This window comes from Protomyctophum bolini, assembly GCF_963924005.1.
Source record: "Protomyctophum bolini genome assembly, chromosome: 3".
Taxonomy (NCBI): Eukaryota; Metazoa; Chordata; class Actinopteri; order Myctophiformes; family Myctophidae; genus Protomyctophum; species Protomyctophum bolini.
The window spans coordinates 10,146,886-10,169,709 of NC_137864.1; the positions used below are offsets into that span (position 1 = coordinate 10,146,886).

At 43.9% G+C, this 22,824-nt stretch overlaps 1 protein-coding gene across 5 annotated transcripts in view; it reads left to right on the plus strand.

Moving 5' to 3' along the window:
- Positions 1 to 988: 988 nt before the first annotated feature.
- septin9b (septin 9b) overlaps positions 989 to 22,824 on the plus strand; it is a gene marked incomplete at its 5' end in the record, with an annotated part of 70,275 nt that continues 48,439 nt past the window's right edge. The window contains 2 exons of one of the 5 annotated variants that reach the window (XM_080760595.1): positions 989 to 1,111; positions 18,784 to 19,455. In XM_080760595.1, coding sequence (XP_080616721.1) covers positions 1,090 to 1,111; positions 18,784 to 19,455 — 694 coding nt within the window. The other 4 variants (XM_080760597.1, XM_080760598.1, XM_080760596.1 and 1 more) reach the window with 4 other exon arrangements.

A 22,824-nucleotide genomic window follows, 5' to 3' on the forward strand; every position in this document is an offset into this window, starting at 1 on the left:
CAGTCCCAATATGTGTTCTTTTTCTTTTTGTCTTTTCATAATCATAATTATAATAAGCTTCAGACCGTGGAAATGACCACAACTATGCAAAATTACATTGTTAACCATAGTTCTATGAGATATGATCATGAAATGATCCAAATGTTTGTTTCACTAACATGAAAAAGCATATCCAAATGTCAACAGTTTAATGAAGCATACATTGAATATGCTTGATGAAACATTTCAAAACGTTTCCATAATAAAACTAATCTTCAGAAACCTTTTCTACATTTTTACTTCTGAACTTCTTGCTGATTTCTTTTTAAGTTATCTAGTAAAATTGATGCAATTGATTGATGTCTTTCAGAGAGCAATTGTTTATTTCTGAATGTGATGTAGTGTTATAGTGTAAGGGCTGAAAGTGTCAATGGAAATGTAGAATGTACAGTAGGCTTATTTAAATCCAAATTAAATATTACGTTTTAAGCAACAACGAATTTGAATCATCAAAATGGTCAACATGTTGGTTTTGTGACTGCAGGCACAGCGTTTTATTTTGGTAGATTTCTTCTTTTTCTAGCTTTGAACGGTGTGATTACAATATTGACCTATAGAATCAAATGTAGTAATTGTGTTTTAATGAATGGGGTTTAGTTTAGGGATAAAGTTTGCTAGGATTCTGGAGGAGTGCTTGAGTTCTAGTAACTGTGTTTATTTTGAGCCATGCTCACATGGGTCCAACAAACTTCAAAGACACAATCCAGTGTGTGTGCGTGTGTGCGCAGCGTGCGTGCGTGCGTGAAAGAGGAACTCTAAAGTATAGCATCAGCAGTGGCACATGGCCGTGGTCTTAGACATCCTTCCCTTGTTTTGCTGTTTTGCTCACAGAATGAAGACATTCAAAGTCGAGAGATGAAGGCAGAAGCAATCGGGGAGAGACGCAGCAGACAAGCGAGAGAGAGAGGAAAAGGGAGGGAGGAGAGAGGGAGGGTTGAAAGAGGGGGGACGTCAGGCGAAAGGGGAAGTCTCCAGAAAAAAAGGGAGGGAGAGAAGCTGAGTGGAGAAAAAGAGAGGTTACATGTGGCTATTTGAGGCAGTGATCAAGTTATGGAGCGAGACAGAATAGCCGGTAAGTTCTGTTCTGTTCATTGTTTCCTTATGCTCTTATACTTTAACAAATAAGAAGGAAAGAAACTTTTTCACTGGAAGGACGTTTTCTTTGCTTTGTGACATTGTGAGAGGAGAGGAAGTAAGTTCTTGCCACCGGCAGCAGCAACAGCAGCAGCAGTCTGAAGTCATCCTAGGTTCTGTTTGTTTTACTTGGTCAGTTGAGTTGGGGGCACCCTGTCTGTCTCCATGTCTGTCCGTCTCTCTCTCTCTATCTCTTCTTTCTTTCTATCTGTCATGTCTCCCTGTTTCTAGACTGCTGATTCTGCACATCAGTCTTTACTGTACTGTACTGTACATCTCTGATTCCCTCACTATATTTTGCCCCCCAAAATCAACAACTTCTCTTTTTGGATGTTTTTTTGGAGTTCATGGACAGCCCTTGCTAAACCCAATTAGGATTTTCACTGCATCTATTCTTTCTGTCTCTCTCTCTCTCTCTCATCCTGAATCTCATATGCTGTGGAACAATGAGTAAACGTCATGTGAAAATGTGTCAGATGTGAGTCCCCCGAATGAGGAAACACAGTAAGTACACTGTCAAGTAGCTGTATAGCTATTTAAACTCTAGCCTCGGATTTACAGACTGAGTCACGATTGACCCAGATCCTTGGGCTGTTAGCCTTAATTTGGAATGAATACATTTCTTCATTCCGTCCTTATACAACTGGACCAAATACTTGGGTTTATTCAGATTAACAATGATTGACAGAGACGTTTCTTTTTTTAGGGGGTATGAGAGTGAGCGCTGAGCTCATACACCAGCTTATAGGATTTGGTCTCCGTGGGCAGAGGAATGTTTACCATACGCCACGTTCTGTCTAACTGCATGTGCTGTCACTTGTATGTGCGCTCGTCTCTGTGTGTGTGTGCGTGCGTGCGTACGTGCATGCTTTTCTGTCTCATAGGAGATATTTTAAACTTCATTCCACACCACTGTTACCGGCAGTGGACCCATTTGTGGGTCACAGACCAATTTCTGTGTCACAACTAAAAATGAACACCTATCAACAGACGTTATGCTCACTGTTCATTTAATTTAATACTTTAGGTTAATTAGAGCTGATCAAATGAAGCTTCTGCTCTTGCCTGTATGTGTTGAATCTGGATTGACATGATAAGACTGTATCCTGGTGCGTTACACAGATTAGGACCAGACATCAAGCCTTTAATTAGCCTTTTTATTTCAGACTATATGGGGGTTAATACGCTCAGAGTGAGCCACACACTGCCTACAGATGTGCGGTGTAGTTATCTTTTGTACCACTTGATGGCAGTGTTGCAGTGTGGGTTTGTTTCAGCGTACCCACCATTTCACTGGGTTCTGTGAAAATTTCCATGTGGATGATTCATATTTAGCAGACAGGGGAATTTCTTATGGGAGGTGGAGGAATTTAGCAAAGTCTGACTTTGGTGGGGGTGAACAGAGAGCGGAGCCTTCTTTTTCCATTAAGAGAACCCTGATGTCATACGTCAGACCCCCCCCCTCCCCTTCCTACAACCCCGTACCCCCCTCCTTGTTTGAGGAAGTCCGGGTCTCACAACTACTTTCTGGTCTACACCCTGCTGCTGTCCTTAGCTTAGTTTGGACCGGTTGTCTTGGCAACCAGTGCTACACATCCCAATGGACTGTGTTTTGTTAATGATAGGAGGGTGCTGCAGAGGCCTTGATGGTGCACGGTGCACACACAGTACAGCCTCAGTGTTGACCACATGTGAACCCTAGCGTGCCTTTTCTATTCTGGGCATGTCATAATAGGTGAATATTCACCGAACATTTATCAGAAGGCTCACAACTCGTGAGCTGCAAAGAGATTTGGTGTAGACTAGGGGAAGGCCAAGTACAGACCCCTGGGTGACCCCAGTAGGCAAAATATATGGTTTTGGTAGTTAAATTAACAGTGCAAAAAGTGTGTACTGTACTGTGTCTGCACCGCATCAGTTTTATTTTGGTTATCAGTTCAACCTCCATTTTGGCTTCCAATGTTTCCCACTTTACAGCTCCAGCTCTCTCTTGGAGCCTGCTCAGTATTAAGATAATATGTTCAATGTGACATGTCATCCATCATGGCTTCCACATATGGTCAGCACATTGACTTAAATAGGTAATAGATGCAGTGGGACACAACTTGAAGAATCTCCTCTCTATCTCATCATGAGGATTCTCATCATCTCATCATCACTCGCATCATCTCTCATCATCTCAATCTGCATATTAAATATGCAGATCTATTTACTCCCTTCCAGCTTGCTCTGAGCTCCCGATATTTGTGGGCCAACAAGCTATATTCAGCATGGAGAGGGCTCCACATTATGTTCCGAGCTCATTGTGTATGGGGATGGCGATATCTCTGTTTTTGTATGCGAACCAAGTACTGACCACTTTTAAAAGTGCTGATGTATCACCTCAGGCTCATGGCACTGTGTGCCCACAGCTTGCCACGCTTACACACCCTCACGTGCACAGCACGCGTGCATGTGCATCTACATCCATGTGAACGCTTCGTGAAGGAAATCGAGGAAATCACCCAGCTCACAGTGTTCCATGAAAGAAGTGCACAGGATGTCCTGTATGAGTCAATGCACCACACTTCTCCTCCCACTGCCCTCCCTTCACATTGTTTCTCATGTATCGGCTGTTATTATTTGTCCTGAATAATGATAAGAGGGGGACTTGTGAAAATGGCCCTGGACACGGAGGACAGGAAACTGATTGGGTCATGCGTTTCGAGGGAAGCCCCACCTCAGGGCGTAGTTCTGACAGGTACCATTATTCAATAGGAGGTAAACCAGGGGCAGTTCAAAGGTCACGACGTGGATATGGAGAGAGACACGACTCTTCGGCGGAAGAGCTTGGATGTTGATTCGTGGAAGCACCGCGTTATGTACTGTAGGTGTAGATGACAGACAATATTACCACGGTCAAATCTGGTGTTACGACGTACTGTACTGTACTGAAGCATGTTGATGACGTCTTTATAGGAAACCCACTGAAAAAAGAGGTATCTGTATCAGGCAGATGTCTAATGCACTGCCCATATATGTACAGTATGTGAGCCTGTGTTATTGTGACTCGTTATTCATAATTTATAATTGTACTTGAACATGAATACATGTTTTGCTGTCCATCAATGCTGTGGCAGTTTGTTACAGTAGCTCATGTTCAGACGTGGTAATGTGAGCACAGGCTATCATACATCATAAACTATAAAGCATAAGCATATAAGCATTCTTCTACTTTTCTTTAAATTATTAAGTTACCACCAGTACTGATTGACAAAACTCAGCCACTATAAACCTCTCTCTTATAATGGTACACATTTACTTAGAACTCAACAAATCACACCCATGTGAAGTGAGGGGTGCTCTATTATCTTACAACACCGATGACAAAACAAACACAGACTCTGTTCATTGTTAATGGCATTTAATGTTTGTGTTGGTGACAAAACAAATGTTTGTCTAAGGAAAAACAAAAACATTGAAATAGAATAGATCATAGAAATTGATGCGTGACCAACAAATGGGTCCCGACCCACTGTTTGGGAAACAGTGATTTAGATGAATGTCTAAACCCCTCAGTCTGAGTAACACTCATAGAATGCTGGCAGTAGTTATTGTTAAAGGCCTACTTCCTGCTGACGATTGTGTTGATTTTCTGTTGAATTCCTGTTTGTTTAAAACTGACCAAAAGATCTGAAGTTACATTGGAATGAGGACTTTTCTGTCCTCACTTCTTATCCTCAAGTATTAGCTCTTGAGCCCCCAGGGGCCAATCACTTGTGGCGTCCTCAATTTTCTATGATCACTTTTTATCCTCAATAAATACATTGCTCAGCCAATAACATCATCGCTATGAGGTGCTCAGCCAATCAAAGCATCGCTATGGGGTACACACGCCCCAAAGCTGGGCATAGGAGGGGCTAGCACCCCTCAACAAGGTTCTATGCAATGTACAATAGGTCTCCATGAGCTGCACATTAGCCTACTATAACCCTACAAAACCGAATAGCCCACAACCTGAATTATGGGAATTCAACGTTCTCTCCAGGGAAAGTGAGTTGTACTTGTAACCACATCATCTAAGATGTGGTTACACACACACACACACACACACACACACACACACACACACACACACACACACACACACACACACACACACACACACACACACACACACAAACAGTAACTGCAGGCATAAACAGGGCACATGCTGTAAACCCAGCTCCACCAACCTGCATTGTTTTTGTTAAGGCGGTTTCATCCATGTCCATATTCAGACCTTCAAACACTGTTTCCTGTGCTATTTTGGTGTGGCGATGGTCTCAGTTGTGCAAACCATCACACAAACACACAAGCATATGTATGCACACACAGCCACGCATGCACACACAAACACAGACATCATGCAAACATACTCACTCACTCACTCACTCAGACAACCAAACCAGATGTTGTTTCAGAGGTCTGTCTTCTCTTGCTCAGCTGTGTGCTTCGGAGAGCCAGCCCAGAGTGTGCATCCATGTTTAGATAAATACATGCTGGCCAGGGGGAGGTGTGTGTTTGACACACTGTGTGTTCTGGTTTAATTGAGGACTGCAGAGGTTGTGTGGCATATGGTTTTACAGTACAGTGAAGCCCACTAGGATCTGTATGGGCTTGGCCATATATGGCACAATGTGCTATATATATGACCACAGATGTATATGTAAGCACATGTGTGTGTAAGCACTCATACACACATTATTGCACATTCATGCACAAATGCATGCTCACTCACATTAATCTTACTGTATCAAGGTGCACTGCGCATGCACGCACGCACACACACACACACACACACACACACACACACACACACACACACACACACACACACACACACTCCACCCACACGCCCATATCCAGCTGTCAGGATGTATGAGCCACATTATGTGCATTCTTGTGAGGTTGACTAGCGCGGGCCTCAACCAAACAACAGATACTGTACACAGGCCACTTAAAGAACCATACCGGTACTGCCATATTTAGCCCAGCGCGTCGCCGACTATGACTCGCGGTTTACTTCACATCACGGCCAACCATTTTCCAAAGTAGGCTATACACAGTTTGTTCAATCTAAAAGTTAGCCATTGCATAGGCTACCATCCATTTATGGTATGACAATTGACTCGGGGGGGGGGGGGGGGGGGGGGGGGGGATTAGATTAGGTATTAGTTTCTGATAGGTAATCCAAATCATTGGATTGTTGGAAATTCAACATTCTCTCCAGGGAAAGTGAGTTGTGACCACAGTATAATCATCTAAGTTTTATTGTCCTATTTCTTAAGGTTACAGTTGCATTTGAATGTATTTTAACCTGCGCATTAATTTGAAAAGTTTGTCCCTGAAGGCTGGCAGTGACAGGGATGGGAGAACATTGGGAAAGCACAGGTCAAGTTACTTATTTAAGACATGATACACAAATATATGTCCTCATACATGATACACAAATATATATTTACTGTCCATAAACATGTGGCTACACACGTGCACACATGCAAGCGCACACATACTCTTTTGGTTTCCAGACTCTGTTTCTTATCCAGAGACACCTTGCAGTCAGTTAAATTAAGTTACCAGGCGACACTATAAACACAATGTTGTGCTGTATCACCATCGACCTCTCGGGTGTTAAGGTTAGGTGACACCAGATGGACTTGGCATGGCATTAGTACCCTTTAGAAAGGACCTTTTATTTCAAATACGGTTTTACCCCTTGCTTACACCCTATAAAAATACCAGGCTCTAGCATTGTGCCTTGTTGCCTCCAGAGATGAAACGCATATCTAAGTGAATGATTGTATCCGGTGGGCAAAAACATCCCAATTGACCATATTTCCAGGGAAATGTCAACTTCCTTTGGTCCTCGCTTTGGGATAGAGTTGCCCTTGAATTCTATAGCAAGGACTAACAGGAATTAAATAATTGTATTTCATAACCTTAATTATTTGTGGGGAAATTGTAGCACTGACCCCAGATCAGGGGCAGCTCGTTGTAGTGTTGTATGATGACCGTGTCTTATTCCAAATAGGATTCTGTGATTGTGGAAAAAGCCACTGACTTATCGCCAACTACTGCGATAGCATCACTATTGCTCTGTTGCAGTTGAGTGCTAGCGGAAAATACACAGATAAGAGCCATTATAACGACGTCCCACCGGCCACCGGGAGACGCCGGTGGGATTGCTTGTGCTGTATAAACATTATGAAAAGTCTGATGTTTCTCACTTTGTCAACACCTTTCAACAGCGTTTGACTGTCACTCAAAGAAATGGCTGCTCAATTAGCTAGAGCAGTTCCAAGGACATGTGTGTAACCATACCCAATATTACATCAAAAGCTAGCTTGTCATCAAGCTGCACTCCAGTGGAAGACTATTAGCTTTCCCTGTCAGAGGGTTCCACCGCTCAGAGCTTCCTGGTAACACAGGGGACAAGTTGTCACATGACTCACTGTCTTGCCCCCTGAGGGTCCTGTCATACACCTAATGTTATTTTTCCATGGTTTTCTAGCACAGGAAAACTGGCTACCAGAGAAATGACTGCCACTGATTCCGATTCTGCAAATGTCTTTGTCTAAACAGTTTTTGTTGCTATGTCAGTGGTTCTCAAACCTTTTCATGTCAAGGATCCCCCGCTATGAGCTTGTATACTGTATGTGTTATTTTTGAATTGCCGAAGTATAAAATGACACAGATGCTTTCATGGTTTTAATGTGGACGATTAGATCGTGCCATAGAGGTTGTAGAAATTGTTTACTTGAGAGACTACAGAGACAGGGTCTTTGATTAAGTGAGGTCTCATGCTGGCTGTGACAGCCAAGAACAGCACACCATAAGTGGGGATCAGCTCATGTTAGCTTTGAGAGGAATGAGTCTGAAGGCCACTGCAGGGTTTTTGAAGTCTGCTGTGGCCGTAACGAGGGAGCTTGTCTGATTGCAGGTTAACTTGCGAGTGAGTGACTGTGTGACATTTTTTTCCACACCGGCTGTCAGACAGAGTCAGACTCTTTGAAGAAATCAGATCCGAGAGGAGCCACTTCTTTGGTGGAAATAAGGTCCACAGCCCTTGTATGAAAGGAGCGTGTGTGTGTGTGTGTGTGTGTGTGTGTGTGTGTGTGTGTGTGTGTGTGTGTGTGTGTGTGTGTGTGTGTGTGTGTGTGTGTGTGTGTGTGTGTGTGTGTGTGTGTGTGTGTGTGTGTGTGTGTGTGTGTGTGTGTGTGTGTGTGTGTGTGTGTGTGGGGGGGTGTGTGTTGCTTATATGCGTGTGCCTTGCCTAGGGGAGGGGAGGAGGTGGGAGTTATAGCCATTCACTCTCTCTGAAGTTGGACTGTTGTGATGTAGAGAGTAGAGAAGGAAGTCCAAAAATTAGCAGTTGCTCCTTAACTTCAATTAAGAGATTTGTCAGTTTGAGCTTACATTTTTCCCCCTCGTTGATTCTAATTTGGAATTCAATGAGAAGAGCCTAATTGCATGTTAAAAGGCAAAAAGATAATTGTCAGCCTTTGTAAAAAAGATGTCTGATTCTGGTGTCAATCCACACTTGGAGGGAATTATTTCTGATTTTGAAGGTTTGTGTTTCTGATTTCTGTTCCTTGATGTCTTATTATTATTGTGGTTGTTTTAATTGTTGTTATGATTATATATGTGTATTCTATACATATCTGATATTAGCTGCATGTTTGTTTCATGAATTGATATTGAATCATCACTTAAGTGTGTGTGTGTGTGTGTGTGTGTGTGTGTGTGTGTGTGTGTGTGTGTGTGTGTGTGTGTGTGTGTGTGTGTGTGTGTGTGTGTGTGTGTGTGTGTGTGTGTGTGTGTGTTGGGTGGCTGATGTATGTCTACTTCCGCATGTGTTTAATAATAAGTAACGGTGCAGTGGGCATATGTTAGCCCAGTCCTCAACTAACTCATAGTCTGCTATTGATTATATCCCAGTCCAGTCAATAGAAACACACACAATGTATACTCCACCACAGGAAAGCCCTCATCTGAAGGCATTAAGAGGGAGGCTGTGGCAACACAGCCGGCAAAACCTAAACAGCTGGCTAGCCCCTCAAACAGTCATTCACAACCCTTATCTCCCCTTTGTTTTCTTAGCTAGCATGGAGCTGGCATTAATTCCATTTGGCCCCCTCTATTCTTCCTTTATTTTTTCCTTCCTTCCCTCCCGTCCTTTCCTCTTCCTTTGCCGGGCAGAGTCTGTCAGTCCAGCTGTTCAGGGGCCTGACCGACAGATGCCATGCTCCCTGCATGCGTTCCTTCAGCAGCACGCTGAGCTCTGGCTGCGGGGTTTGCTTGTTGCTGCCGAGAGGAATAACTTACAATAGGACGAGGTCAGGTCATAGATGGTGTGTAGAACAGCCTATTATTATTATTATTATTATTATTATTATTATATAATAGTCAATACTCTTCCTTTGTGGTATTTAATGAGGTATCTGCATTTAACCCATCCTAAGTAATAGGAGCAGTGGGTGCTACGGGGGCATGCAGCGCCTCAGGGAGCAGTTAGGGGTTAAGTGTCTTGCTCAGGAGCACTTTGCGGGGCGTCTGGTTTCCCAGGCGTGCTCTTTAACCATTCATATATGGCTGCCCTCATTCGGCTAGGGATGGCCATGAGGTGCCCACTCCATACTGTGTGCTTGTATATTTCAGGGACATTGATTAGGCAGTTACAAAAAGGATTGACTGTCACTGAACGTGTGTATGTCAAGTCACAAGTGCCCCAAACGACATCTGTGATCTCATCTCAGTGACCCTATAGCTGTCTTTTGCTCTGGGGGGGGGGGGGGGGTGACAGCCGTTGAAACTGGAGAATAGCAGGCGCTGCAGGGGTACACTGTAGGAGGACAGTGCGGGGGAGAGAGCTTTATCAGTTGAACTGGTAGCTCATACTCAGATTTGCAGCATTCGGGGGAAAAAACCGATAAATGACACCTTGGATGGACTCTCACATTTTAGGATGATGAGTTGTAAGTAATAGAAACCATCAAGGGAAACAGAGTTATGATTTGCGAAAGGAAAAGAAAGTGAGCCAGTGAATAGACAGAGGAAAGCCCAGAACGAGGCCATATTTGTAGATTCAGAGAGCACTGTGTAGACAGACATGCTCCCTCTGCGTCTGCCAACCCAAACTGACATTCGTGTTTTGGTCCAAGTTCCTTGGGCCTATTATCTGCCTACGTTGGTGCTCCGACATGGAACAAGGTGCCATAAAGGGAGAGGAAATTACACTGGAAGGACACGAGTGTGTTTGTGCGATATATACCCTGTCAAAACCTGGCCGAGAAACCATGTGTTAAGTTGTCCCAAATGGCTGTGTGTGTGTGTGTGTGACTGCGTGTACATGTGTGAGTGAGGGAGAGTGTATACAGTATATACATGTACACGCACATACACCACACGTATTTAATCACTCTCTGTGGTATTCTTTGCCACATTTAGGAAAGTAATATTAAATGCAGGTGGCAAAAGTGCCAATAAGCATTCCAAGTTGACCAGCATTGGCCCAGTTAAATACAAATCGTATTTACAGGTGTGCAGGCAGTGTGACAGCAAAAGCCGAGCCTCAGGGCACTGCAACCTTTGCCACCAAGTCTGTTTTGAATGATGCCACTGGCTGTCATCACCCTATCTACTATCTCTGCAATGTCACTACGCGTACGCAGGCACGCACGCGAGCGCACGCACGCACGCACGCACGCACGCACGCACGCACGCACACACACACACACACACACACACACACACACACACACACACAAACAAGCAGCTTGAGGGTGCAGATAAAACTGACAGCGTTGCATGAGTTATCATAGCAGCTCACTGCCCAGTCAGGCAGATCCCAGTTTGGCATCCAGTCTTCTCCAAAGGGGGATTTTCACTGAAGCATTCTATGCATCATCCTGTTCTCACGTCGGGTTGTGGAATTGATGCTACACCTCATCTCTCCTTTGTTACATCTATGTTGTTAGATACTTAACCTTTTCCTCACCCAGCATCACGTGGAGCTCCAAAAAAATTGAATTAGTAGATAGATGGTAACTGGAATTGAACCACTGCCTCCAGCTTTCTCCAGATTTATATACAATGCGGTGTAAGTATATTCCCCCCCCTCCCCCCCCCCTTTCTAAGGGCGTTCCGGACTCTGAGGCAGTTAGTTAACCAGTGTCTGATCAAAGAAAGAAAATAAGATTTAACCTGCCAAAGTTCAAGAGGCTAAATTCAAGCTGTGTGTGCGTGCGTGCGTGCGTGCGAGCGATTTTCACGTTAGATATGTTTTTTGTCTGTGTGTGTCCACAAGAAACTGCTGACCCGAAATCAGCCGGTACTTTTCCTTACTCACTGTAAATGCTTTTGATCTCTCTTGCGTTGTCCTCATTTACCCGGCAGCTTTAACCTTCCCCGATGTCCTTCTGTGCTGGACAGAGGGTTTGGGCCATCGACCAGGAGAGAACCACACAGTCAATCTCACACAGTGGCTTGCACTGCTCAGACTGCTGTTGGTCAGGGTTCATAAGTCAACCCCACTCACTGCGCACACCAGGAAGTTAATGTTTGACAACCTGGCATTATGCATTCAACTGACCAGGCGGAATACCACACAGTGTAATTCTATCAGTCTTTGTTTGGCCTTGCCTTGTCAAATGGGGGTTTGGTCATATTTATCAAGCCTGACCAGTGACCACACACGCTTGTATTTTGCTGCTTTTGACACCGGCTTTTGACACCGGCTCCTACAATATGTACGTAGACGCAGTAGCTGCTTTGTCAAGCCGACCGCTATTCTGAATTACGGTTTTACTGTGAATTGTGATTAACTACAGCCCCCCCCCCCCCCTTTTTGGAACATAATTATAACATTTGGTGTTGGTTTATTCAAGGTTTTTACAGTACATTCTCTTTTTTGTGAGATTGTCTCACCAGAGGTAATATTTGAGTATTCACTAGTAGTAGTCCCTTGGCTTTAGTATGATAAACAAAAGAACAAACCTGAAAATTGACAAATATGCACATCATTGTCTCTAATCCAGTAATGGTGGCAGATTATGGACAATATTTTACATTTTATGCAAACTGTAGGTCTTTTTTCAAGAGTCTGAATCCTTCTCAGGCAGCAGACAGGCAGGGCTTTAGAGCAGAAGGATGAGGAGAGCAGTAGGAGAATATTCAATGCATAGATTAACAAATAATAATCTAATAAATCTATGCCTGTCTCTAACTCTTTCTCTAATCATTTCCCAGGCGAGTGGTCCTCACTCTGATCCCGATCATTCAGAATGCACTAAACTTTTATTTATTTATTTTATTCAATTTTTTTTACAAATTGTATGTAATTAGTTTGATTGTAAATTGTATCATTATTCATGAGAAATAAATGACGTACAGATCCCTGCCAGGCGAGGTTTTGGGAGGTTGTCTATGCAGGGCGTTTGGAAGGCAGTCATAGACAATTGGAATGAAATCTGCAATATTTAACTGATTCATCTTCATCACATGAGTAGTCTGTCAAAATGGCAAGGGCCTACACAAGAGGAGTTGCACCATGACGTCGATTTAAATCATTTGGGCTGGAGGTTGTTGTGATGCTGCGTTCCTAATTTGTGTCATTTTGTGTAAAACGGGCCCCAGCTCCCATATTTTTAAATAAGGGAATGTGGAAAAGCTGACATCATGGTCATGTGATGTGTACCGATTTGCATGAGTTTTCAACAAGATTAGTAGCAGAGTAGTAGCAAAAAGTGTGTTTTGAAGAAAATGCTAAAATGGTGGGACATCTTGCCAGGTCCTTGTAATCTAGAGAACAAATATTGTTTTTACTCTTATAGTGCCACCATGTGGCCAATTTGAAAGATTTGGGACAGGTTCTTCATAGTGTGCATGCACAATTTCAGCTAATTGGTCCAAAGGTGCCTGAAATTACCTGTTTACAGACAGGCAAACTCAAATAATCCATATCTTTGGATGTTCCACCTCCTGGCGGAAATAATTATGACAAACATAAGTAGTTATGCTTTAATAATATACACAACGTAGTTGGTTCTCATACGAAACCCACAGTTCAGTTTATGGAGCTGACGAGAGCCAATAATATAGAATATGCAAGTGGTGCACACACTCTCTCTCTCTCTCTCTCTCTCTCTCTCTCTCTCTCTCTGATAATATACCATGATATTGATGTCCGTCACTTGGCCTTCAAAGAGCCACCTCTGAAACCAGACCCAACCAATCATAGCACCAGCACAAAGTGTATATAGCACTCCCTCTCTATCCCTGTGGTGGCAAATAGTCTCATTTGCTGTGTGGTGGTGTTGTCAGATAGTGATAGCCAGATAGTGAACACTGGGGACAGTGTGTGTGTGTGTGTGTGTGTATGTGTGTGTGTGTGTGTGTGTGTGGGGGGGGGGGGGGGGGGGGGGGGGGGGATTCTTGGCTGCTGTTAATGGGAACCCCTCTGAGGAACTCCGGACCTTTCTTTTCCAGCTCATAGTCTAGGAATGCCGTTTCACTGTGGAATGGGACTCCTTCATCCATTCGCTTGTCTGTCTGTCTGTCTGTCTGTCCCCCACTTTGAGTATTATTAAAACCACTGCACGGCACACAGAACTACCAATGTGACGACCATACGGTACTACGTTTAGCTGCTCCACACTCTTTACTGTTTTTACAGCTGGGAGGAGGCGGCCTTAATTAAAGGGTGGTTTAAACGTTGTGCCATGCACACTCCGACGTGTTGCGAGCTTGCAAGATTTGCTGTTTAAGTCTAAATGAGGCGTTATAGGCCTTCATCTGTGTCTAACTGTCCCCGCACTCAGTGTCTATACTGTAATATCGCCCACTTTGTTTGAACACATCAGCGTGCTGCTCCCGTTTGCCCTGTGTGATCATGTGCTTCTGAAAGCTATGCAGGGGATGATGGTTGTGGGGAGAAGCAGAAGATCCCTTTCTGTCTTGTCTGCCCACATGTACTTTTGGTTGACTGATGTGGGAAAGAATGAATGACCTCTGACTTCATGGAAAAGAGACTTTGGAGTCTTTGGGAAAAAGTACTGCAGTCCTCCTAACAAACAGATAACTTGTGCTTTCAAGTGAGAGTATTCTGGAACATCTTTTTCCATTCTTTCTTTTTTTTATTCTCAGATAATATTTCACTTTGGTAAGACATTTATTTATGATCTTAGATCAGTGACGATACAGTTGACTGCAGAAAATGGAGCATTCACTATGTTATGCAAAGAAATACTGGATTAACATAGGGCATACATTTCTCCATTCTTCCACTCCAGTCACTATGGCTCTGGATATTTAATCACAGAGAAGCTGAGGACGCCAATAGTAATCTACTGTATGGATCACTGACCAGGTGTTTGAAGAAATAAAATACCCTGGATCAGCAGCACTATTATCTTGATGCACTGAATAACAATGCTGACATCTCTCCTACATTCAGCTTTACATCTACTATCCCAAGACAATAGGCGGTGTCAGGAGATATTACATTGATTGTAGTTCCATAAACTGTAAGGACTCTCCAAGAGGATGTTGAAGTGACCAATACTGGTCGGCCATAACTGTATGCGTAGTCTGGGAATCAAAAGGTCCCTGAACAAGTTTGTAATTTTTTCTGTGGCTTTTGCCTTTATTTTATATTTTTTTATGGAGGGACAGACAGTAGGCTGACAGAAAATGGGGAGAGAGATGGGGGGAAGACATGCAGTAAAGGCTGTCGGGATCGGGAGTCGAACCCGCGGCACACTGCCAGACTGGATTACCAGCCAAGGTGCCTGGACCGCTGAGCCACGGCCCAGGCCTGAACAAGACATTTTTAACCCCTAACTGCTCTCCCCGGGTGGTATGACGATCAGCCGCCCACTCACTGTTAGGAAGGGTAAATGCAGTGGATAGATTTCCATGTATGCGCAAATGTACTGTGACAAGAAATACGAGTGGGGGACCATATTATTAGTACAGTACAATACAGCATGCACTGCAACCTTGTGGCTCCATGTGAAAGTTGTCGTCTGGTTTTGGCAAACTGGCTTGGCTGGACTTGAAAGCAGCCAGAGCCTTGGTCTCCCTCGCAACAATCATAAAACACAAGAGGGAGGGAAGTCGAGGTTAAGAAGGACAGAGTGGGTTTGGATAACACTTGCAAATTGGAAGTTTGTTATTGTGATGTGATCGAGAAACAGAGAGAGGAATTGCTCATGAGCGAGTTCTGCGCGATGAAGAACGCACAGTAACACAGAAACCGTTAACGCCATTGAGTTAAAGTTGTTTTTCTCTAACTCTAATGCCTTTGGTGTGCTTGTAAAGGGTTTTATTCCTCACTGAGATACAGTAAAATTGTGTTGACTCAATACTTCCCCTTCATTTCAAGGCAGAGTCGGTGCGGTCAGTGCAGAGCTAGACAGCCTCCAACAATATGCAACATGAAAGCTATCCCATAACAGTGTGTTTAAAGGGTTTGATAAGGGTGGCTGAAGGAGGATTTGTAACACAAAACACCATACAGTGTAGAACACATTCACAATGCATGGGCCCACCCATTGAAATGTAGGCCTGTGGCAGGGCACGGGTGTCCTTGGAGTGGACGATAGCCGGCACATACGAGAAGAGCCCGAGACATTTGCTCTGGCATGCTAAATGAGTATTTGGCAAGGACCGAATTTATCTTAAGGGGGAAAACGTATCGAGTGTCTGCTGGGCTGCTGTGAAGCAGCTTATAGCAGTAAATTAGATTAGTGGTGTTGGCTGATCTCTGCTGTGAAAAAAGGCCTTTGATGTGATTGTCTTCAGCTCAGAATGTCCTAACAGCTAAAACAGCTCTGGCTTTTTGCATTGAGGGCAATGAGAGTGGAGCCTGCCATACGCCTCTGCCTACTAACAGTATACTCCATAAAATACACAACAATACACTCTCTTAATCAGCGTATCAGATGTATTTTACAGGAAAACAAATACAGCTACTTAGATATACGGCAGAGACTTGCATGCTTGGCACAAGCAACCCCCCCCCCCCCACACACACACACACACACCTTTTGGATGTTGGGATGTCTGGCAGGGTGTGCGTGTGCGACTGTGCGTGAGTCCAAGATGGGAATTGGATTTAAATTGACATTCAGCTGGAGGTCATTCACTGTGGTGTCAGATGGGTCATTTTCTTTGGGGCAGTAATGAACTCATCTTTAAACATACTGCTGCGTTCTCTCACCACAGCTAACCGTGTCGCCTCAAGCCTGTGTTATACTTAACGTAAGCCAAATGACATCATGATGACGTCCTCCGGTGACGTTCAGGACTAGGCCAGATCACAGGCTCACAGCCTATATGGGGATGATCTTTACGTCATTTCCAACACATCTTCACCAGTAAAAAATAATATAGCTTATTCTGGGCCAGATCTAACTATAGGTATGATATGACTTAAGTTGATCTGGCCTCGATCGCACTCTCTCTGATTTATCCAGTGATGTCTGTGTTAGTGGGCAGAATTTATGGTGGTTGAAATCAGGTGGTATTCTTGGTTTGACTTGATCTGGCCTCAATTGAGACGTCACTAATTCGTCCAGGTCCTGACCGTGCTTGCTGGGATACTTGTGCACCGAAAACAGCAGATCTACAAGCTCACACCGCTTGTAGATTGATTGACAGATTTGTATTTATTTAAGTGTTTGATTCCAAGGATGCCCAGCCCTTATGGACTTGCAGGACACTTACATTTCATTTGACATAGACAATGAACCCGACATGACAATTCACAAACACAATGCGGGTGTGTGTGTTGCATGGTTTATGAGTGTGTGTGTGTGTGTGTGTGTTCTCTTTGTGCCAACGGGACACACGTGCGTGTGTGTGTGTGTGTGTGTGTGTGTGTGTGTGTGTGTGTGTGTGTGTGTGTGTGTGTGTGTGTGTGTGTGTGTGTGTGTGTGTGTGTGTGTGTGTGTGTGTGTGTGTGTGTGTGTGTGTGTGTGTGTGTGTGTGTGTGTGTGTGTGTGTGTGTGTGTGTTGGAACTGTTGCTGGTACAGTAACAAGTACAAAGTTACTTTAATCTCTGTGTGCACAACGTACTGTATAACCCACACACTGCACATACCCTGAATGGGTATGGACTAGTAATTATAATAATAACCAATGAAACAACCTAAGATATAACATTGGGCCTGTTACCTTTACCTCACATCATAACAGGAGACCGGACATGAACCTACTTGAATAGCTGAGATTGACTTCTACTCCAAGCTCTAGAAACTAAATTTGCAACTTGCAATTTGCAACAACTACTCCAATGTCTAGCCATCATATTCCCAGGATAGCTCAGGCTTTTGTTGTTGCATTACATCAAATAAAGGGACTCTCAATTCATCATACAATTCATCATAGTGTAAAATATAACATAAAATGGAATTCATTTTTGACATCTTTCAGGTCAAATTCATTGCATAGCCTACTCTTTTCTGGCACAGCTGAGAACCGTCTTACCTCAATAACAAAAGGCAGGATACCAGATAGCAGTGTAGACGTGCTATTTTCTGTACATGACGCCATGACGCCAACTAAGTATAAATTACTTTTTACTGTGTACCACCTACCTTGCACATACAGTATGTAACCAACCATTGGTGCATGGCAGACAGTGTATAAATCGGAATTAACGTGCCATGCAGAGTTTTATGCAGTGAAAATAGCATTGCTAATTAGGAGAAACCTGATTCATTGGGTTACTGGTTTCCCAGCTATTTACGTTGGTAGTTAATTAAATTACATAAGCTTCAAGCTTGGTCCAGTTGCCAGCTACAACGGCGTCCTTTGTTTCGCGTCAGTGAAATTGCTTCTCCAGTTTCCCCCACCCTCAAACCACGGGCAGTTCACTACTGGTATATACACCCTCAAACCACGGGCAGTTCACTACTGGTATATAGCTCATATTGGTTTTCAGAACGAGATGATAAAAAAAATAATACGGTTTGCTTATGGTTCAGTTAATTGATGTGACCTTTTTGAAGAACCTATAATTTCATTGTTCTTCCCAACTGTAAACATTATATTTGACCTACAAATGAGACCTAGGCTACTTTTATTACTATTTATTTATTGGTATTTCTGCTTTATTTTAGACAGTGAGGACAGTGTAGAAAGACAGGAAACTAAATGTAAATGAGACAGAGATCCTCAGCCATAATCAACCGGGATGATGTAAGTGTGACAGTCTGCCTGTTTCTTTTATTCATATAATACATATAAATGTAGGTAAACTTTTAGGTAATTATTGCTTTGTTTATAGCTTAAAGTGTGGCGGTCTAGGGATTCTCAGGGTTCCTTTAGTAGCTTCCAGCAGGTCCCCAGCAAGGGACAGGAAGAGTTTTATTTCACTATTATATCATTGGCTAGAGGTTTATTATGACTTTTCAAATCATAAGTGTATAGACAGTTGTAAAACTATGTACTGGTATTAATCTAACAACACAATTATTTTCAAATGTGCTTACTCTTGGCAAATCCAAATGGTAAATGGAGCAGTTAGGGGTTCAGTCAGTGTCTTGACTCAAGGATACTAACCTGTGTCTCTTCCCTCCATGCAGCTCTGAAGAGGTCCTTTGAGGTGGAGGACGTTGACAGTCACTCCCGTCGGACTAACTCCCCCCACCGGAACGCCATGTCTCCCACTAGCATCTACTACCGTGACCTGGGCACGGCCGGGGCCACCTCCAACAACAACAACCACAGCTACGCCCAGCCGCGCTCTATCATGGGCGGTGGCGGAGCGGGCTCCAAAACCCCTGAGCCTGTGTCGCGCCGCTCGGAGCTCTGCATCGACATCTCCTCTTCCTCCAACAAGCTACAGGACCACATCACCAGCCCCGGCTCTGCTCGCGCCGTGAGCAACAGCGCCCTGAAGCGCCCCGAGGTGCTGGGACACTCAAAGACCACCCCCGAGCTCGGCCACAAGCGAGAGGTGACCTTCGCTAAGACGGCCACCGATTCCCCAGCGACACGACGCAACGAGGGGAACTTTAGCAACAACAATGGCACGGCCCGCACCCTCGAGCAGAACCACAGCCGCAAGGTGGAGCCTCCCAGCCCCGGAGATGTCCGCAAACCTGAGATCAGCATCACCAGAGCCCCGCCGGAAAATAACGGCCATCACCCAGCAGTGCACCACCCGCATCACCCCAACCCCCACCACAACACCATCGTCACCACCATTCGCTGTTCTTCGCCTAACCAAGCTGGGCGCAAGTCTCCCAATGACAGTAAGCCATGCAGTTCAACCATTACATTACAACCCTAACTAACCATAATCAGAGCACTATCTATCCTTCCTGTAATGCTAACTTATATTTTGTACTCTGTTCTCTGAAAGTATATACCACCGACTTACAGTAAGTCTGTTTCATGGGCCTTCTTATTTTGTTGCTGCAACTCATAACTAAAGCCCAATCCGTCTAGTGCAGGCTACGGTTATAAACAAATGCAGCAGGAATGCATTTTGGTAGTAGCTGTACTAGTTCACAATCTATGCATTAAAACCTTTCTCCAGTGAATCTCTTCGTCACAATGAATGAAGCATTGCGGTACACACCTCAGCTGTAATCAGCTGTCAATCTGCTGCTTGCTTTCATCAATTTTGTAAGACATTTTTGGGGGACTTTTTACCTTTTATTGATAGATACTGTAGCAGACTTTAGTAGACTGACAGGAATTGGGAGAGAAAGAGAAGGGTAGTGACGTGCAGCAAAAGTCGCCGGGATCGGGAGTCGACCCGCAATCTCTGCTTTTCAATTGAAGCCACAATCTGCTGCTGGCAAAGCTTGCCTCCATCACCCCAGCCTGCACGTTATAGAGTTTTACATTACACAACGTTTAAAATGGAATGTTAAACTGAAATTTATGTGGCATGCCCTAAAGTCAACTGAAATCCAATGTTTGCATGGCTCTAAATTCATTGTTCTATGGCTTTCATTTTAAACTACATTCAAGTTAATCTGATAAATGTCTTGCTATGGGTCCACTTTTGTATACTGGTGGGGGGGTTTAACTTTGCATAACGTATGTATAGTGAGGCCTTGCCACTGAACATCACACTGATTTGCTGGGAACCGGTTCAGTTCTTTTTGGTTCTTTGTCCATGAGCCAAACACTAGACCTATATTAAATTGTTTATAGGATCAATACAAGTAAATGAATACATGATAACCCTTCCACAGTAGTAGTTTTTTCATATTTTCGATTATTTTGCATATTTTTCTACATAATGCCTCAATTCAAAATAATAAACTCAATTCATAATTAACGTAATTAACGAGCTCTGGCTCATGGACAGACGCACGCACAGTGCACACGTGCACGTGTGTGTGTGTGTGTTTGTTGAGGTTAGCTTTCCTGCTGGATCCTATTTCTAGAGTACCCGTTCCACCCATCTCTCTGTCCCTTGAGATTTCTGTATTTGTCTCTCCCTTTATTCCTATGGAGTTCTGTGTCAGGCATCATGCCCAAATATGGAGTGTTGTGATGTCAGAACATGCCAGCTCCATATATGGAGCCTGGGCAGGAGCCCTATCCAGAGCCCGGGCAGAGGCCTTTTATGGCGGTTCTGGACAACCGTGGGTCCGACCGACTCGACACCGGGCACTGCACTCCCTGTGGGGGAGACGTAGTGCATTTATAGATAGATAGATAACATTGGGGAGAACATTGGGGAGAACATTGGGGAGAACATTGGGGAGAACATTGGAGAATTGTGGTCCAAAAATAAACAAACTGACCGGCGATATTGTCAGGGAAGTGGCTCTGTATTGTAGTCAGTCACTCATATTTGATACAGTCTGTTTCTGGTGAAAATGTAATTATTTCGGCTCCGGCTTTAGCCTTTTCTTGGCGTCAGTTGATGCTTCATATCCGCCTATCTATCCGTCTATGGGAATTCAGAATGGGGGAAAAAATGTGACCCTGGTAGGATGCGTAAATTATAGTATCTCACTGTAAAGATTCTTCAGTATTTTTTGTTAAGCTACGTATGAACCAAGTGATTTGTTGCGCAAGACTGCTGTGAGAATAACACAGCTAAGCTGAAAATATACTCATGCATTTGTTTGCAAATTGCATAGTGAGTGACTGTAATCATAGGGCTCCACTGGGGGGGCCCAGCTTCATATTGGTGTTATTTGCTGTTTGAGGTTTGGTTTGGGGCCATTGATTGTCTTTAATCAGTTGAATGACAACAAGAAAACCACCCATCACGCAACGTACTGAATGTCTTTGTAATGACCTTAAGTTGGACATTCTAGTGTGCGTGTGCGCGTGTGTGTGAGACACTAAAGCATTCCTGTGTTAATCAGAGAGGAAACTAGGGTTTTTGATGTTTAGGCCTCGTATGTGAAAGCTAACCACAACTCTTGGGGATGTGGTGTCGCTCTCTCTGCCTGCCTGCCTGCCTGCCTGCCTGAGAGTGTGCTTGCATGCGTGATATTGCACCTGGAGTATGTTTTAGAAATGTATTTTTTAAATAAACGCTGCCTATAATGCCGTGCCCAAAATAGGGACGCCAAGTTGAAAGTGTTTCAATATAAACGCGAAATATTAATCTTCTGTGGCCTTAGACTATAGTCTCTCTCACTTTTACTCTCTTTCTCTCCACCCCCTCCACCTTTCTCTCTTTAGAGTTTGGGCAGTAATAAGTAATAACCATCATACCTTCAGACTAGCAACTATTTGTCTACTGGCAACCACTCCTATAGACAGCTATGTGTGTGTCTGTGTCCCTGGGTCTGTCCCTGGCTGTGTCCGAGCACAAAAATAGCGTCATAGCGTTTGTTCACCACCAAGTGTCACTGTTGCACAGCATAACACACACACACACACACACACACACACACACACACACACACACACACACACACACACACACACACACACACACACACACACTTTTCACTATTATGAGGCATGTATTAGCTGGATAATGGGGTGGGGGAAACGCTATCCATCCATAGTTCATGATTTTTGTTTAGTTAATTTTTTCCTCCTTCTGTTTAACAAATCCCAGAAGTTAAAAATACGTTTTCCAGAATACATCATCAATGTTCCTCTTCCCATTTTCCACTTCCTCCTCTTTCTCCACTGTTGCCTCACTCACACTCACACAGGCTAGGGGAGGGGACTGGGGAGTTGGACAGTAACATTAGAGCATTCTCTGATTAATGCCGTGTGTCTTTATGTCTGTCAGTAACACAAGTACCTGTGTCCTTGGAGGAGGCTCATCAGTCAGTAATGCTGAAGATCTACAAGCTGCATTGTGTGTGTTGCAGTGAGACGCATTGTTTGTTTTGGACGCAGGAAACCGTCCTGTATAAATCAGGTTTAGTTAAGACCCGTGGACTGCCTCTCTGTGGATGTACTTTATGTAACCTACAGTCTGTAGCAGTAGTAGGCCTACAGCACTGTTGTACAATAATAATGAGTTAAATTCATAAGCACTCTGAAATGGTCCAGGGCAGCCTCTTGCAGAATCTGTCTGTCTGTCTGTCTGTCTGTCTGTCTGTCTGTCTGTCTGTCTGTCTGTCTGTCTGTCTGTCTGTCTGTCTGTCAGTCATGATCAGGGACGTGTTTATCATTTATCATGG